The following is a 16,831-nucleotide window of genomic DNA, read 5'->3' on the forward strand; positions in this document are numbered from 1 at the left end:
CTTCTTGGTTTGAAATGACTTCATGCTGAAGGTTATCAATCTACTCAGAAGCACTGTTTGTGTGGTGTGGTGTGGTGTGGGGGGTGGGGGGAGAGATTGACTTGCTGCCAGTGTATACTTCTCTCAGTAGCATTGCTATTTCATTGCAGTTTTAGTATTTGGTGACTGTCAGAATTTGGTATAAACTTCATACAAGTGATACCCTGTATAGATAACAATTTACTTAGTTTATTACTAATTGTATTTCATTTTACAGAGAGCTACTGAGCCAAGCCAGGTTGTATGCCATTGTTGCTGAAAAAAGGGATCTTCAAGAGGAGCCTGCTCCTGTGAGAAGGACTAGCAATCAGTTTGATTGGGCTCTCATGAGACTGGATAGTTCTGTCCGGAGAACAGGCCGCATTACCAAGGGGCTTCTGCAGAAAGTCTTTGAGAGCACATGTCGCTCAGGTATTTGCGAGTTTCTCTGTAGGAAGTTGAAGTTTTAAATGAGTTCCTAGAAGCTCACTGGGGAGAGCTTTTGACATTTGACATTAAGCTTTAACTGTGACTATGACACTGTTCATATGTTAACTGTGTCTCTGACCCTGCTATCCATCTAGTTCATCCAGGCAGCGTTTGAAGTAACATGAAAATATCTTGTTTAGAGTTCATTTCAGAGTCAGCAAATACAAACGTCCATTTGCTTCCCCTAGTTTCTAGAGTTGCCTGCAATTGATAAGATAAGGCACCAGGTTTTCTCTTCTTTCCTTGTGTGGTGTCAGCTTTTCCTGAGGTGAGTACAGTGAAGACTGATAGGCACCAGTCAGCTGTTGAACACTTTGATCTTGGATAGTCTGACAGGAGCTGCAGGCCCTTTATTCCCAGGTTTTCCCCTCACATCACAACTACAAAGGCAAATGGACTAACACGTACAGTTTTGTGTGCACTTAAAGAAGAGTCTATAAACTCTCACAGCCTGTTTGTGGGTGTCCATTCAGTACAGAGCAGAGCTGCTATGACAGTTACAGTCATGGGCACTGAAGGGCCAGAACCTCTCATCTACCGAGAGCTGCTCAGCTATCACGACTCCATGGCCACCCTCCCCAGCCCCTCTCATCCTTCCCAGTTCTAAGCACCCAGAAGTCTATTTTCTGCCCCCTTAGGTACTTGCTCTGGATGTACTTATATAATACATGTTTATTTTTGTTTCGTTTTAAAGTCATTTTCAGGGACACAGAGATGAACTCAAGTTTGATAATGATGAATCCTTGTCTGCTTTCTGTCATTTTCATAAGTCACTGAGAAGCTTAGCCTTTGACGTGTAGCAAGCATGGCTTAAAAGTTTGCTTCTCTTTGGACTCAGTAGTTTTACAGATTATGTAAGTTTTGTAACCTTAGGCTTCTTAAAGCAGACTACTATTAAAAATTTAAGTTGTAATATTTACTAGTGTTGTGGATTGGGTGGTGTTTGGGTACTGTCTTGTTGTCTTTGGTGAACCAGGAGGCTGAGGATAATTAAGGGATATTTTTCTTGATCTCTTTGAAAAGCCTGAAGATTTTCAAGTCATTTATAAGCTTCAGATTAAGCTTTGCTATCTGCCTCCATGTTACTGGGGCTGTCACCTGTAATCGGCTGACTGTTTCTGCACAGGTACCCCAGGGAGTAACCAAGCCCTGCTTCTGCTGCGCAGCTGTGGCTCACTCCTGCCTGAACTGAGTCTTGCAGAGAGGACAGAATTTGCTCATAAGATATGGGACAAACTTCAACAATTAGGTATGATTGTTTTAGATATATATAAAGGTGTGGGTTTATTTTTTTTCTGTTCCATTGAAGGAGTTCTTAACATAAGTACTATAAATTTATTTTATCATGACTTCTTGATTCAATACTTTTTTGCAATATGTTTATTTGGTGAGTTATAGTGACATCTAGGGGCATTAAGAATAAAGTAGTTTTCATATCATGAATTAGAATTCTGATGAGGGAGAAATCAAGCATTGGGCTGTGGCTATACCTTTGTACCTCACTCTACAGTCCTGGAGCATTGTTAGCTCTCAGCTCCAGGGAACGCACTTACACGAGCACTCTGCTGTAGCTGTTTGTAAATAGCAAGGGACTGGACAGTCCTAGTGCCTCTCACTGGGGCCAAGTCTGTAAATCATGGAGGTTCTGTGATAGAACCACATGAATCTGCACATATTGGTGAAATAGACACAACAATTAAAATGTTGAACAGCATATGCAGTGTGCCATCATCTACAGAGCGCATTCTCCTGTGTACGTGTATCCACTATATTGAAATATTTTGTTGTGGGAGGATGACAAACACCGTGTATAATTTTTACTCAATACATTCTGGATTTGTTGTTGCTAACTTGCCCTGGCTAGCATGGATCTTGCTCTCAGAGGATGATTGCCTTCAGTGTTGGGACTAGACTATGCCACCATACTTGGCTAAATACCTTTTTTTAATACTTAAAAACTTTGAACCAGCTAGGGTATAATGATACGTGTCCTTAATCCCAACACTTGGGAGACAGAGGCAGGCGGCATTCTATAAATTTGAGGCCAACCTGGTCTACATAGTCTTTAAAAAAAATCCAAAACTAAAATTTTGAATATTAAAAAATAATTTAAAGCCCACTTGATAACTGATATTCATTTCTGACTTTTAAGTGCTTGAAGAATAGAAGGAAGTTGCTTCCATGTGTTAAGTCTAAAGCTGTCCACCCTGTGGGAACCGCCTTTCCCACCCCTTCAGTTGATTTTTTAAAAATAAGTGTTGATGCTTTAAAAAAATACATTTTAGGACATTCTGTGGTAATTTTGTTGTGTAATCATGTTCCGGATCTAATACATCGTTCCCTATAGCGCTCTATTAAAACCATCACACTCCTGAGGAGATCGGACTCCCTGTGATGGTGCCTGCTTATACGGTCACACACATCCCAGGAGAGCTGTGAATGTAACCAGAGACACTTGTAGATCAGAGTTATACTGCACCGCCAAAAACTTGGACACCACTCTTAAACTAATAGGATGGCCATGGTGTCATTTGTGGGTAGAATAGGCTGAGTGGTTGTCCTAACAGATGTCACTCACCGTAGACAGTATCCACAGAGGGAAAAGACCAGGATGTTAGAATATGGCTAAATAATGCTAGCAGGCTGAAAATTGTGTTCACACTGAAGGAGGAGCAGGTTCTTGAGGCAAAGGCTTTAAATGACCTGGTAAAAATTACCAACAGTCCTTCTTTATAAAAGGCTTATAGTCACAGTTCATCTGCAGCGTGGTAAGGACTGCTTTATAGGAAGGCCTCTGCCATTCATTCATTCATTCATTCATTCATTCATTCATTCTATATGAGTGCTATATCTGCATGTATGCCTGCAGGGCAGAAGAGAACATCAGATTCCAGTAGAGATGGTTGTGAGCCACCATGTGCTTGCTGGGAATTGAACTCGTGACCTTTGGAAGAGCAGATAGTGCTCTTAACTGCTAAGTCATCTCTCCAGGATGCTTCTGTTACTTTTAAATACAGAGGTATTAGTGAGTTCTCACATGAAGACAGTACTATGCTTCATAAGTAAGCACCCATTAGTGTCTGCAAGGATGTTAAATGCTCTTCTAAACATTTGATTTAAATTTCATTTGTAGGTACTGTGTATGATGTCAGTCATTACAATGCTTTACTTAAAGTATATCTTCAAAATGAATACAAATTCTCACCTACTGATTTCCTGGCGAAGATGGAAGGAGCAAACATTCAACCAAATCGAGTAGGTAACTGCTGTTGTGGATCCTGAGCAGCCATGTCCTCTTCTGTTATATTTCAATAAGAAATGTTTATTCATGAAAATGTTAAGAAGCCCGTTTCATTGCAGGTAACATACCAGAGGCTGATTGCTGCCTATTGTAACGTTGGGGACATTGAAGGTGCCAGGTATGTATTCTATAAATACAGGTTACTTTTAGTTTCATTTTCACTTATGTATTTATTTTGTGTTTTTGTATACGTGTGTGTGCACAAGCATGGAAATCAAGACCATGGCTTGCAGGAGTCGGCTCTGGCTATCCTGTGGATTCTAGGTTCAGTTGTTAGGTTTGGCCATAAGCTCCTTGTCCCCACAGACTTCATCTGTAAATGTAGGTTTATACAAGTAGATTTATAATTGTATAATCCTAAGATGTATCTACTTTTTTTTTAAATTGTTCTTTATAAAGGTAATTATTTCAGAAGTATTTTAATGTAGTGAATTTAGTAAAATGGTTTAAATAAAATGATATTGTATAAAAGGGAAAGAAGTAAAAGTTGCTATCTAATCCATCAGAACAGAAGCACAAATTGTTAAGATGCAAAGCTGGATATACTTTTTAAACCCTATGTCCTGAGGGAGCTTTCATCAGACATTTAAAGTGTTCATTTATAGAAGTAGAATATTTTTTTTGCCCACCGGTTCAGGTAAAATTAGTTGTAGTATTTCTCTACTTACATAAAATTTATTGCCATTTAAAATTGAAGCTTAAGAAATAAAGAATGGGTTGAAATACGTAATCTTATTTTTTAATTCAATGTATTGATGCTCCTTCCTGCCCTCATGCTAGGGATTGAGCCCAGGGTCTCTCCCACGTGCCAAGCAGTGCCTCATTACTGAGCCACACTCCTAGTTACGTAGGAGCTTTCATAATTACGTAGGAATTTCATAAATTTCATAATTTCAAATTATTGATACTTCAAGGAGAATTTCCTGAGAAGGAGATTATTTTTCCCTTTGGTTTGTTGCTGTTGTTGTTTAAAAAGGACATATGTTATGTTAAACAAAAATAACTTAAGGCCTAGTTCATACACACATCATAGTAAGTCTCTGATAAACGTCCCTTCTCTATTGCAGCAAGATCCTTGGATTTATGAAAACAAAGGACCTTCCAATTACAGAGGCCGTGTTCAGTGCTCTTGTCACAGGGCATGCGAGAGCTGGGTAACTTTCCACCTGAGGTTTGGATGGTCAGCAGGTTTAAATCCTAGGTTACTGCAGAGAACTCATAGGACATGTTTATTCATACTTCTAAACACTCCGATGTGAGGTGAAGCACACTGAGATTTTTATGAGTTCCTCTGAAATTTGGTACACAGAATTTACAGTTGCTCAGTGATAAAAATTGGGCTTGATCTGAGGTAATTAAATAATAAAGTTTACTAATCTAGTAAGTATTTTTATTTTTCTCAAATGAGTAGTCTACTCTGTCGGTCTCAGGTAAAGCTGTGTCCTTGCGTTCCTGTGTAAGAGGGATTCTTAATGCTTATAATTTATATAAAGGGGTGAGGTTACCTGTATGTAAATACTTCAGATGCTTATGATGATGCCCAGTATTCCACAAATATGTAACCAGTTTAATGAATATTTGCCCATTTGGGGTATAGTTCCACATAGTTAAAAGGATTGATTTCATAAGGTTAGGCCTCATTTTAGACTGAATGATTGTATTCAATAATCTTATGTGTTCTTTGCAGGGATATGGAGAATGCAGAAAATATTCTCACAGTGATGAAACAGACTGGCATTGAGCCTGGGCCGGACACGTATCTGGCCTTGTTGAATGCACATGCTGAGAAGGGTGACATTGACCATGTTAAGCAGGTATGGTTTACGCTTTGCATGTCAGTATTGAAGTCATTAAATGAACTTGTGTTACATTTTATGTGAAGCAAAAAACATAGCTTGTGTCTTTTAAGATTTCTCCTTGTAAAGAGTAATATTCCAAGAAAACTCTTAGTTGGATGTTGATATGCGACAGTTATTGTTGGATTGGGCAGTTGAGTCTTATTTATTTAGCATTAATACTTCTAATTTTTCATTCTGATTGCTACAACCATCTTTAGATTCTAGAGAAAGTGGAAAAGTCAGACCATTACTTCATGGACCGTGACTTCTTGCAAATTATTGTTAGCTTTAGTAAGGCCGGATATCCTCAGTATGTCTCGGACATTTTGGAGAAGATTACCTATGAAAGAAGATATATTCCAGGTATTTAAGAATGTTACTCTGCATGCCTTCTGTTAACACTTGGATCCCTGTTTCTTCCATGGTATCAGGGCACTTTCCTAACAGCAGAGGACCATGGGAGGTGAACAGTGAGTGCCCGGGTGGTGATGGCGAGAACAGTTTTACTCTAGACTTAGACAGACCTTTGTAGTGTTTGCAGTTCTTAATTTTTTTCTTTAAAAATTCAAACGTTTTTGTTTATTTGCATGTTTTGGTGTGCATTTCTCACAGGGCATGTGTGGAGGTCAGAGAGGGCAACTCGCAGGAGTCAGATCTTTCTTGGGGATGGAACTCAGGTCATAGAGCTTGGCAGCAAGTGTCTTTCTCTACTGAACCATGTTGCTGGCCCTATTCTTTTCTTTAGTGTTGATTACAATTTAAACAGATTGCTCAGTTTAGTAACCACAGATGTCTTTGTTTCCTTCGCAGACGCAATGAACCTCATTTTGCTTTTAGTCACTGAGAAGTTAGAAGACACTGCGTTCCAGGTTTTATTGGCATTACCCCTGTCCAAAGACGAGAACTCCAATACTTTTGGGAGTTTCTTTTTGCGGCACTGTGTGACTATGAATACGGTATTCCACCTGTTCCCACTTTGTAGATTGTGATTAACTGAAGAGACTCTTTAAGACAGGAGAAAAATTCATGAGAGTAGAATGATTGTAAACAATATAAAACTGTTTTTAATGTTGAAGACGTCTGGATAGAAAGGAGGAATTCAGATTTCATTACCAAAGGGATTGACTGTTGCAGAAGGTCAGGAGGTCAGGCTCTGCTCATCGGTTGATTCGGTGTCTTTTCCCACAGCCTGCTGAGAAGCTGATAGACTACTGTCAGAGGCTGAGGGATGCCAAAGTGCACAGATCTTCACTACAGTTCACTCTGCACTGTGCTCTTGAAGCCAATAAGCCTGGTACTGTATTTTCTTAGTGAAGACCAACATCAAGAAGTGTCTCTGAGGTAGCTTGCTGACATGTTTTTTTTTTTTTTTTTTTCCCCAGCTTTGGCAAAAGCAGTGATGGAGGTTTTGAAGGAAGAAGGGTTTCCTATCCGAACTCACTATTTCTGGCCATTGCTTGTTGGGCATCAGAAAACAAAAAATATTCAAGGTGAGGTTTGCCTTTTATGGGGTCCTAATTAGTCAGAGTCTGTTTGAATTCTTTAAAAGCACACTTCTGAGAATGAGATCTCTCGAGACACTGGAACTGTGGTAAATCAGACTGGAGTGGATTTTTGCACCTTTATTTCATTTTGTAGTTCATCTCTTACATTTTCGAGCTGTGAATGTAGTAGAAGACAGTCTCTCTAGCTGCAGTAATGTTACCTAGGACAGAGTTCATAAAGCAGAGAGAGTTCCTGTTTCCTTTGTGGGCCACTGCAGCAGGACAGGTGTAAAGTGGTGCTTGTGACCTGACAGCCTGTGATTGAAGGACGGAAATGCTCAGTCTTTTAGCTTCTTACGCACATTTAGGCATTAGCGTACTTTTCCCTGTACACATGGGATGTCTATAGGATATGAATAAAATGGAACAAATACTAAATTTTAGAGCACAGTGTCTAATTCTTTGGTTTGCATTACTGGTAATCAGAAAGAATAGTCTCATAAAAGAGGCTTTTAACAGAAGTACCTCCCCCTTGGGGAAACAAAAATGGTCTTTTTTCATTTTATCTCACAGTGTAATGTGCTGTGGAATGAGATGCAGGGTTGTTAGTGTGACACTGGGTGACAAACAGCGCACAAACAACAAAAAAGTGCTTTTAGCAGACTTTCACGTGGCAATTTTATTTTAAATATATAGTTGTCTTCTGGTTTAGAGGAGATAGTGAAACAAGTATTCCCTAATTGTTTCTGGTTATAAAAGTCTCTAAATCCTTTTTAGAAAAGTCTTTGTGAAAACAATATGTGAGTTGATTAACTCTTTATATGCCTCCAGTGCTGAAAGAGCAGGAGGCGACCTTTAGTCTTTCTTATCACAGAACATTTACAGCTTCCCGTCAAACTCTTGGGCATGTTAGTACTCTTCACCCATTTACACAGTAGGAGGGTACTTCTGAGATGTCTGTGTGTCTGTATATCAGGTATATCTCCTGAGTGCACCATATTGTAGTGTCTACAGTTGAGTTGGGTACCGCGTTAGTAACAGTAAATGTAGAAGAACGTGGCTGTTTCTAGCTAGAGTGAGCTGAACTTGTAGAACATGGGCTTATCTTACATCTGTCGTTCCTTCTGATCTCAGAATTGAGATTTTGAGGATGCTTTTGAAAACTCACATGATCTTATCAAGGGAAGTGAGAGCCAAAAGGGTTCAGTGACTGACTGTAGCTGGCTGTCAGTATGTCTGCATTCAGAATGACTTCTGCCTGTTGAAATACTGCTTCCTGCCATCACTGCTCAGTGACTGTCACATTGTTTTATTTATATTCCTAGTTGTCCTTTAGAAATTAGACACTAGATTTTATATTAAGGATGTCTTCTCAGGAACAAGATTTTTAAGTCAATCCAAGTTTTACTTGGACAAACATAGAAGCCTATGCTTTGTTAGAGGTACTGACTCAGTAGTACAAGAACGTGTCAGTTGTCCCTCAACTTTTAAAAAACCATCTGCTTGCTTTAGGCCTCCTCTCCTGGAGGTCTTGAAGATAGGAAAGTGTCCTGTGCAGTCCTAGAAGTAGTAGTCGGGGCTGTATGTTTTTCTGTAGTTTTTATCACTACATATAAGGCCATATGAACCTGCTTTGTCCAGTCAGCATACAGTCTAAACTGATGGAAAAATGGGACGGCAGCTGCTCAGGAGTACTCAATAAGGAGTGAGAAGAGCCCTATGAAACAGGTCAGGTAGAATTGAACTGAGTTTTCAATAATGTGATGTTACATTCCTGTTGAATTTGAGGGAAGAATTTCACTATCACCAGGCTCCAAAAGATTCTTTTGAGTGCTTTGTGCTTTTCTGTGGTACAAATAGAAAAGTCACTACTTAGAATATGTGTTTTCAGCAGTCAGACATAAGTGAGAAGGAAAAGCTCAGAATTGGGACTCAAACATCCTTTGATATAAGTAGAAAGCATAAAAATAAGAATATGAAAGACTGGACCAGCCATATGATGTATGCCTTTAATCCCAGCACTCTGGAGGTTGGGACAAGTGGATTGGAGCCAGCCTGTTCTATAGTGAGTTCCAGGAGAGCCAGAGCTACATAGTGAGACCCTGTCTAACAACAGCAATGACTGTGGAGGGAATTTGTATGGAGGGACAGCCCAGAGAGTAAGGTCTGCTTGAATCAAGGGGTAGTGGTTGTAGTCGTGGTGCCCTACTTTTAAAAAGGACTTTGTCTCCAAATAAAGTGACCATATTTGATTGATCATAGAAGCCATGATAGACTTTCTTAGAGGGTAGGAGTGGTCCAGGTAAATCATGCCTATTTCCCTAGGGTGTGGATTATTTTAAAAGTACTGAGGAAAAAGTCTCACTGATTCAGAGAATAGCCAGACTAAACCTTGCAACTTCCCTTGAATTCCAAGTTCTTTATCTCTGCCCTGCTGTGTTTTATCTCATAGGAGTAATAGATATCCTCAAAATAATGAATGAAATGGGAGTGGATCCTGATCAGGAAACATATATAAATTATGTGTTTCCATGCTTCGATAATGTACAGTCGGTTCGAGCTGCTTTACAGGTGGGTTCAAGTATGCTTTTCATGGCTAATCGAAGAACAGCTCACTTGTTCTCCCAATTTTTCATTTAAAGGACAGACCCATTGACTGGAGAACTGTAAACAGTCTTGTACAGTTTTAAGGCTTTAATAAACACACTGGTCAGTGTATGTAACAGTAACGTAACGTCACGTCATGTAAGAAGACCGAACTGCTTCTTTCTTCTGTGTTGATATGACTGTGCTAATAGGCAAAACATTCAAAAGACTCACTCCTCATTCTTACCCTGAAAACTGTTCTCATTAATTTTCCTAAATACATTAATAGTAGTATATTTGTTATCCTGCATTTGAAACACAATCTTTGTTGGATTTTGAAGCATGGCTTTTCTGCCATGCTTCCTGACCCTCCCAGGATAGGGATGGTGTGCATGAGTGTCATTGAGGAGCTGACTTCTGGAGAGATGGCCTAGCAGTGGGAGCACTAGCTGCTCTTTAAGAAGATTCAGATTTGATTCCCAAGTGGTGGCTCATCTTGTCTTAACTCTGGTACCAGGAGATCTGACACTTTTTTCTGGCTTCCATAGACATTCATGGCACATAGATATGAGTGTTGGCAAATATTTATATACATTACCTTTTCTAATTTCAAAGCGAAGTGCTATATATACAGTTAGGAAAAGTAGGTCTGAGGCCCAGATTTGTAATACAGATTGTGCCAGAGAGAGCTGTAGAGCAGACATTTCCTTCCTTACACAGTCTTGATTTTTGTCAGAATGTTCCTTTCTTTCCTTGAAACAACTTCATAGTTATAGCCATTTTAAAACTGGGAGTTGTATCGTGAGGGTCTTTACCTTCCGTACTTCCTGTTTGGAGAGGATGAGGCCTCAGGTGGCACTTGGTAAGTGTGACCTTCTGGCACTAGCTACCATACGCTGGCATAGTAGGCATATGTTGTCATATTGAGTTTTGATTTTGTGCTAGGGCTCAAGCCCAGGACTTGGTGTCTGCCCGTGAAGTGACTCTGGCAAGTGAGCTCTGTCCCTGCTTTCTTCTGTAGGTTTTGGGAGAGGGCACTGGCCTTCTGCTGTATGCGCTCTACAGTTAGAAGCTAGTCGTAAACAGTGACTTTTTGCATAGTTTATTCTTGGCAGAAATACAGCCTGAGGGTCCACTGCTGTCTCATGTTACTCTTATTTTCTCAGAACTGTCAACCTCTTTTAGGGGAAAATTAGACCTAAATTGTAAACTTGCCTGAGCTTTGATTGCTTGTATTATTATTTCAATTCCCTTTTTGTTTCATTGTTAAAATTTCAGTAGTAAGTATTATTGGCTTAGAAACAACCGTACTGTTAAATGCTTAATAGACCTTCTGGCATTACTAAAGTTCTTTTAAATTCTTAGCTACAAATAAAGTATCATTTTCATCAGTTTAAGATTATGACAGTATTACATGCCATTCATTGATAAATTGGGGACGACTAGCCAGTTAGTAACTTGGTAACTCATCCATGAGTGATTCCTTGAGACAGTCTTATTTTTTAGATGATTCAGTTTTTCTTAACAGTTTTCTTTTCATACCTGAGTGTGCTTAAGAAATCTCTTTGGAAAAGTGGCTATTATTCATTCTCTTACATTTTTATTTGCTGTCTTCCTATAGTAATATGTAATTCTGTAAGTCATTTTAATGCTTGTGTGACATTTTATTTTATAGATATGTCATAATTCATTTTTATTCTTTGCCTTAAATTATCAGGGTGGTTTATAACACTGTACTATATAGAAATCATTTGAACTAAATTTTGGTTCATACGCTTAAATTATTTATCGTTGGGACAAGTGGTAAAGCAACCATTTGGAGTTAAATCAATTTGATCTTTTCTTTGCTGCATGTATCAAAATACCATTTTAGTGGGCTTGGAGGTGGCTCAGTGTTTAAGAGTATTGACTGCTCTTGAAGGAGCCAGGTTTGATTCTTAGCACCCACAGTCAGTTCTAGCAGATCTGACACCCTCTTCTGCTCTTCTGGGCTCTGCAAGTGCAAGGAACTCGTGTTGTTCACAGACATTCATGCAAACAGAAGATCCATAAACATAAATGAAAATGTGTCCTGTGCCATTTCGCTCAGTGCTGAATGAAGCCTTGTAAATGAGAGGATTGCTGTCCGAGTAAAATGGCCGCCCATGCCGCTACTGCATCTTGAGGAGCTAGCGCTCTGGCATGAAGGACCTGTTTGCCCAAGGGTCGGTGACTCAGCTGTATGTACTTCCAAGAAGGCTTTTTTGCTTTGAGGGTTTTTTTTTTTTTGTGTGTGTGTGTTTTTTCGAGACAAAGTTTCTCTGTGTAGCCCTGGCTGTCCAGAAACTTGCTCTGTATACAGGCTGGCCTCAAGATCTACCTGCCCCTGTCTCCTGAGTAAGGGGATTAAAGGTGTGTGCCACCAAACCCACCTAGAAGATTATTTTTTAAAAAGATAATAGATTATCTTTTTGCAGAATGATAAAAATATATGAAACATAGGAAATAGAAGTGACATCAAAATATTGTTAGTTGTTATTATTATTAAAGTGTATTACCATCGAAGTATGCTTTATCCCCAGGAAAATAAATGTCTACCTGAAAGTACTACGCTTGCTCAAGCTGAAATAAGAAATGAAGCAATAAATGGAAATTTACAGAACGTTTTGTCATTTTGTAAGTATTCACGTAAGACAGACTTGGTGTTGATTTCAGTGTATACACAGCAGTTCATACAGTGTGAGCAAGAACAGTTTTAGGTTGTGTTAAGGTCACTCTGAGAAGCCAGTTCAAGGCTTGAGCTTATGGCTACTTTGGAAGTAATTTTAAGGTTGGAAGGAGCTTGAAGATGGACTGTGGAAATCTGCTGAGACATCTGGTAAGTGATTGGAAGCTGTTTCCCAGCGTTAGGTAACAGCACAGCCAGTGCTCGCTGAACATTGAAAAATATCAGTTCTTTATGTAAAGTCAGTTCTGTTGACAGAAAAGCACAGTGAGGAAAGCAAACAGCCAGAAACAAATCTGATTTTAACTTTGTCTTTTTCTGCATATCTTATATTTTATTTTGAGTAAATAAATGTCTTTTAAAGTCTTTGTTCTTTAACATGTTCATGACATTATTTGTCAGGCATTTAGATTGTGGGAAAAAGGTTTCATTTATTTGGGAGTTTTGCAAGTCAGGGTCTTGACTTAGTTGGTCTTGAACTCACAGCTTTGTCTGTCTCCTGGCTCCCTAATGCCAAGATTAAAGGTTTACCTCTGCCTGGCTCAGAGCAGTTTTGATCTTCTTAAACTTTGATTGTTGTATATTTAGAGTGTATAGGGGAAGCTCTGTAGAAATGTTCTGGCATTTACACTAGAGACTGTTGGTAGGATGAGGCTCAGCATGCAGTGTAGAGAAGTAGTCAGTGATTGTTTACTAAAGCTGGCTGCTCTCTGAGTATTGATTGTGCCCTCCCATATACATAATGTATGGATTTTACATAGTAACAAGAGGGAAATGGGTGTTAGCAAAGGGCTGTGAGCTGTGTGGGGCACACCATAGGGGTCTTCCCCTCCTGCTAGATGTTCCTCTCACTTATCTTCACACTCACAAGGAAGTGACAAGAGTCAACAGCCTTCCAGCTTGCTTTGATGTTTCTGGCCATCTTTTAAGGAAAAAAACATTTGACAATATTCTTTGAAATATTATTTTTTGTGTGAAGGTGGCAGATTCTTCTGGAACTGTAGTTACAGACAGTTGTGGGCCACCACATGGGTGCTAGGAATTGAACCCCAAGTCCTCTGGAAGAGCAACCAGTGCTGTTAACTGCTGAGCCATCTCTCCAGCCCCAAAGTATTTTTTTAAGAAGCTGTTTATTACATTTTAAAAGGAAAGATGCCAGAGAGTTAAGACCAAAGCATGCCTGAGCCTATTCTTACCAGTCTCCTTTAGACTGAGAGGTCTTTGAAGAGCTGTAACTGCTGGTATCTGTCCTTGGCAGCTCTTAGGTATGCACGAGAATATCATAGTCTGGGGAAGAATAGATGTTTTCTCTTGATCGGATTTGTGTAGTACACAGTCTTTCATTTGTTGGCATGGCAAAGCTCAAAGTTGCCGCGAGGTATGTGTTATATCCACTTCAAAGTTGGTCATAATATAAACGATTTTTAGGTATTTCATTGAGATATCTTTTTCTTTCTTTCTTCCTTCCTTTCTTTCTTTCTTTTTTTTTTTTTTGGTTTTTTGAGACAGACAGGGTTTCTCTGTGTAGCCCTGGCTGTCCTGGAACTCACTCTGTACAGCAGGCTGGCCTCAAACTCACAGAGATTCGCCTGCCTCTGCCTCCCAAGTGCTGGAATTAAAGGTGTGCGCCACCATTGCCCGGCTTTCATTGAAATATCTTATATGCTTTGAGATTAATGGAAAACGTAAGCTCCTTGTTCAAGGGTTTTATAATTGATTTAAAACACTTATTATGTGAGAGTTAAGTTTTTATGTATAAATTGAGTTAAAATTAAAAATTATTTTCTTTCCACAGCTTTTTAAAAATTAAGTCAAGTGTCTTACTCTGTATGCTAGGTATCATGTTCAGGACTTGACTCTATTACGGATTTCTCTCAGCCCACTCATTCTGTCACTCAGCAGCCTTGTTACATATAGTATAAAGACTCGGGTAATTAGACCATGCCATTCTAATAGAGATACAAGCAAAAAACAAGTTCAGAAAATGCCAATAGTGACCCTGTCTGTCATGTAAAACTAAACCATACCTTTTTTTTTTTTTTAACGTATTGATGGCAAGATTTACATGAAAAAATGAAGGTTACTGATCAACGTTGGAACATTGCAGTTGTAGACTATTAAATATGCATGAGTAGTAGGGCAAGGAAATACGCAGAGGGGGGTGGGGGAGCAGTGGAGCCCGCTGAGCGAGGGCCTGGCTTTTTGTGGCTAGCTGCTGCTGTAGCTTGGATACAGACAGTGGCCACGGTGAAAAATGGGTGAAAAACCAAATGGTTCACTGGGACCCATCACAACTCTTAGAAAATAACTTTGTTTTGTCTTTGGGAAGGATGAAAGTCACCTTGCTAATTTCCTTTAGTGCCAGTGTCTAGTAAATATATACTTTTAGTTACATAGCAGGGCAATTTATTACTATTACTGTTTATATATTAAGGAATAATTATGAATTTGCTACTTTATGAAAACAAAAGGCTTTGAAGGATGTTTTGTTACACGTGTGTATTGTCTCAATAAGTAACTTTATATGAGACATTTTATTTTTTAAGTAATGTTTCCCAGTTGAAAAGGTAGGTAAACCAAGTCACCACATCATTTGTAGCTCAGTGTGGGTCATTTTGTTTGCTTGGCCTGAGATGTTTTAACAATTGTTTTTCTTTTGCAGTGGAATCGAATACATTGCCTTTCTCATTTAATTCTTTGAGAGGCAGCCTAATTCTAGGCTTTAGGAGGTAAGATTATCAGCCTAAATATTCTGTTATTGGACTAATTTCCCTTGTGTTTGTGATCTACTAACGATGGAAACTGCCTTTGAGACAAACTCTTACCCTTGGAAGATTTGGGCTGAGTTAGGTTTGGGCAGTCTTTCCATTACCTTTCCTAAGAGATGCACAGAAAAACTGTTTGCATGCACGTGCAGATTACTCTTTGAGCATTCAGTTTTAATGGCTTTATTCTGTACATACTACTAATTTACTCTTACATGTTCGAGGACAATTAATGAACTTTCCCTCTGGTGTCCTTCTGTTGTCTATTACTACATTGAGATACGTAAGCAGGCAAGCCGTACAGAGAAGAGAGCTTTTGTTGATAGGGTCAAGAGTGTGCTGGTGTTGATTTGATCTGGGGCGGGTCTTTGGGCCGAGGGATGCCACTTCTCTTCATGACGAGAACAAGTGAGAGGGAGCCAGAGAGCAACCCAAGGCTTGAGCTCACTCTTTAACAGCTTGTTCTAGTGAAAAGCTCAGGAGGACTACTATAATTCCTTCCCAGGACAATTGCCCAGTGATGAAAGACCTCCATTACATCTTACCTTAGGCCACAGTGAGAGCCAAGCTTCCATTATGTAGACCCTTGGGAAGAAACTCAAGCCATAGCTTAGTACCCTCTAATTTTGTTACTTTTTAAATAGTCACAGAAAAATCAAAGAAGGATGAATTATTGCCTCCCTAGTCCATGGTTTTACAAGTTTCTAATTCTGCTCTTCTGATTCCTGCTGAATACACATTGGTTTCTTTTTGCCAAACTGCTCTAAGTTGTAGACATGACACTGGATGTTGCAGCGTATGTTCTTCAGAATGACAATATTACCCCCAAGGTACTTGAAATATATTGTCATCTGATTCACATAATTCATGCTCAGATGTTCCTATTTTAAGATGATTTAGTATGAAGAGTCGCTGCTGCCAAGCCTAATACCTGAACTCAATCTCTAGATCCCACATAGGAGAAGGAGAACCCAGTTTTCCCTATGCTCATGGTTGTGTGTAAGGCTGAATGTGATGACAGCCACTGTATTCCCAGTGCTGGGAGGTGAGGCAGACAAATCCCTAAAGCTCTTTGGCCAGCCAGCCTAGCCTAATTAATGAGTTCTGGGTTCAGTGAGAGACCTTATCTCGAAAAACATGGTAGAAAAAGAAAAGATTCCTGCTGTGGTTTCTGGCCTCAATATGTATACATACAAGAGCATACACACTCATCTGCTCTTGCACAAACAAGTACATATACACCACACACACACTTTGGGGGAAAAAAAGAAAAAGGGAAATGATTTGGTGGTTAGAAACATTGGCAAGCCCAATGGCCTGAGCTTAGTCCCTGGAACTGACAACAGCACAGCACTCGTCTTTCTATCTCTGGATATGACTGTATCACACACTTATACAATGATAATAGAACCTTAGAGCATAGAATATAACTGAGTAGGTAGAACTGCAATAGAACCAGGTTTTAAGAAGGAACATTTACTGTGTTGTTAACGAGGTGTAAAGGACATTCACATTGTCCTTGATGAACGACAAAAAAGCCTGTTTTACACTTCAGGTCATCGGTATGTCTCTTGATCTCAATATTTTTTAGTCAGTTTGAATGGCATTTTTCAAAAATTTCTAGACTTGTGAAAGTACTTGCATCA

General features: G+C 39.4%; 1 protein-coding gene across 1 annotated transcript in view; it reads left to right on the top strand.

Moving 5' to 3' along the window:
* Lrpprc (leucine rich pentatricopeptide repeat containing) overlaps positions 1–16,831 on the top strand; it is an 86,913-nt gene that overhangs the window by 14,872 nt on the left and 55,210 nt on the right. The window contains exons 2-14 of the mRNA XM_028765119.1: positions 257–450; positions 1,634–1,756; positions 3,641–3,762; positions 3,868–3,926; positions 4,876–4,962; positions 5,496–5,622; positions 5,865–6,009; positions 6,457–6,602; positions 6,835–6,940; positions 7,029–7,136; positions 9,583–9,701; positions 12,278–12,371; positions 15,083–15,149. Of these exons, the coding sequence (XP_028620952.1) occupies positions 257–450; positions 1,634–1,756; positions 3,641–3,762; positions 3,868–3,926; positions 4,876–4,962; positions 5,496–5,622; positions 5,865–6,009; positions 6,457–6,602; positions 6,835–6,940; positions 7,029–7,136; positions 9,583–9,701; positions 12,278–12,371; positions 15,083–15,149 (1,497 nt within the window). The remainder of the gene's footprint in view (positions 1–256; positions 451–1,633; positions 1,757–3,640; positions 3,763–3,867; positions 3,927–4,875; positions 4,963–5,495; positions 5,623–5,864; positions 6,010–6,456; positions 6,603–6,834; positions 6,941–7,028; positions 7,137–9,582; positions 9,702–12,277; positions 12,372–15,082; positions 15,150–16,831) is intronic.

Source organism: Grammomys surdaster, unplaced genomic scaffold, assembly GCF_004785775.1.
Source record: "Grammomys surdaster isolate TR1022 unplaced genomic scaffold, NIH_TR_1.0 149, whole genome shotgun sequence".
Lineage (NCBI taxonomy): Eukaryota > Metazoa > Chordata > Mammalia > Rodentia > Muridae > Grammomys > Grammomys surdaster.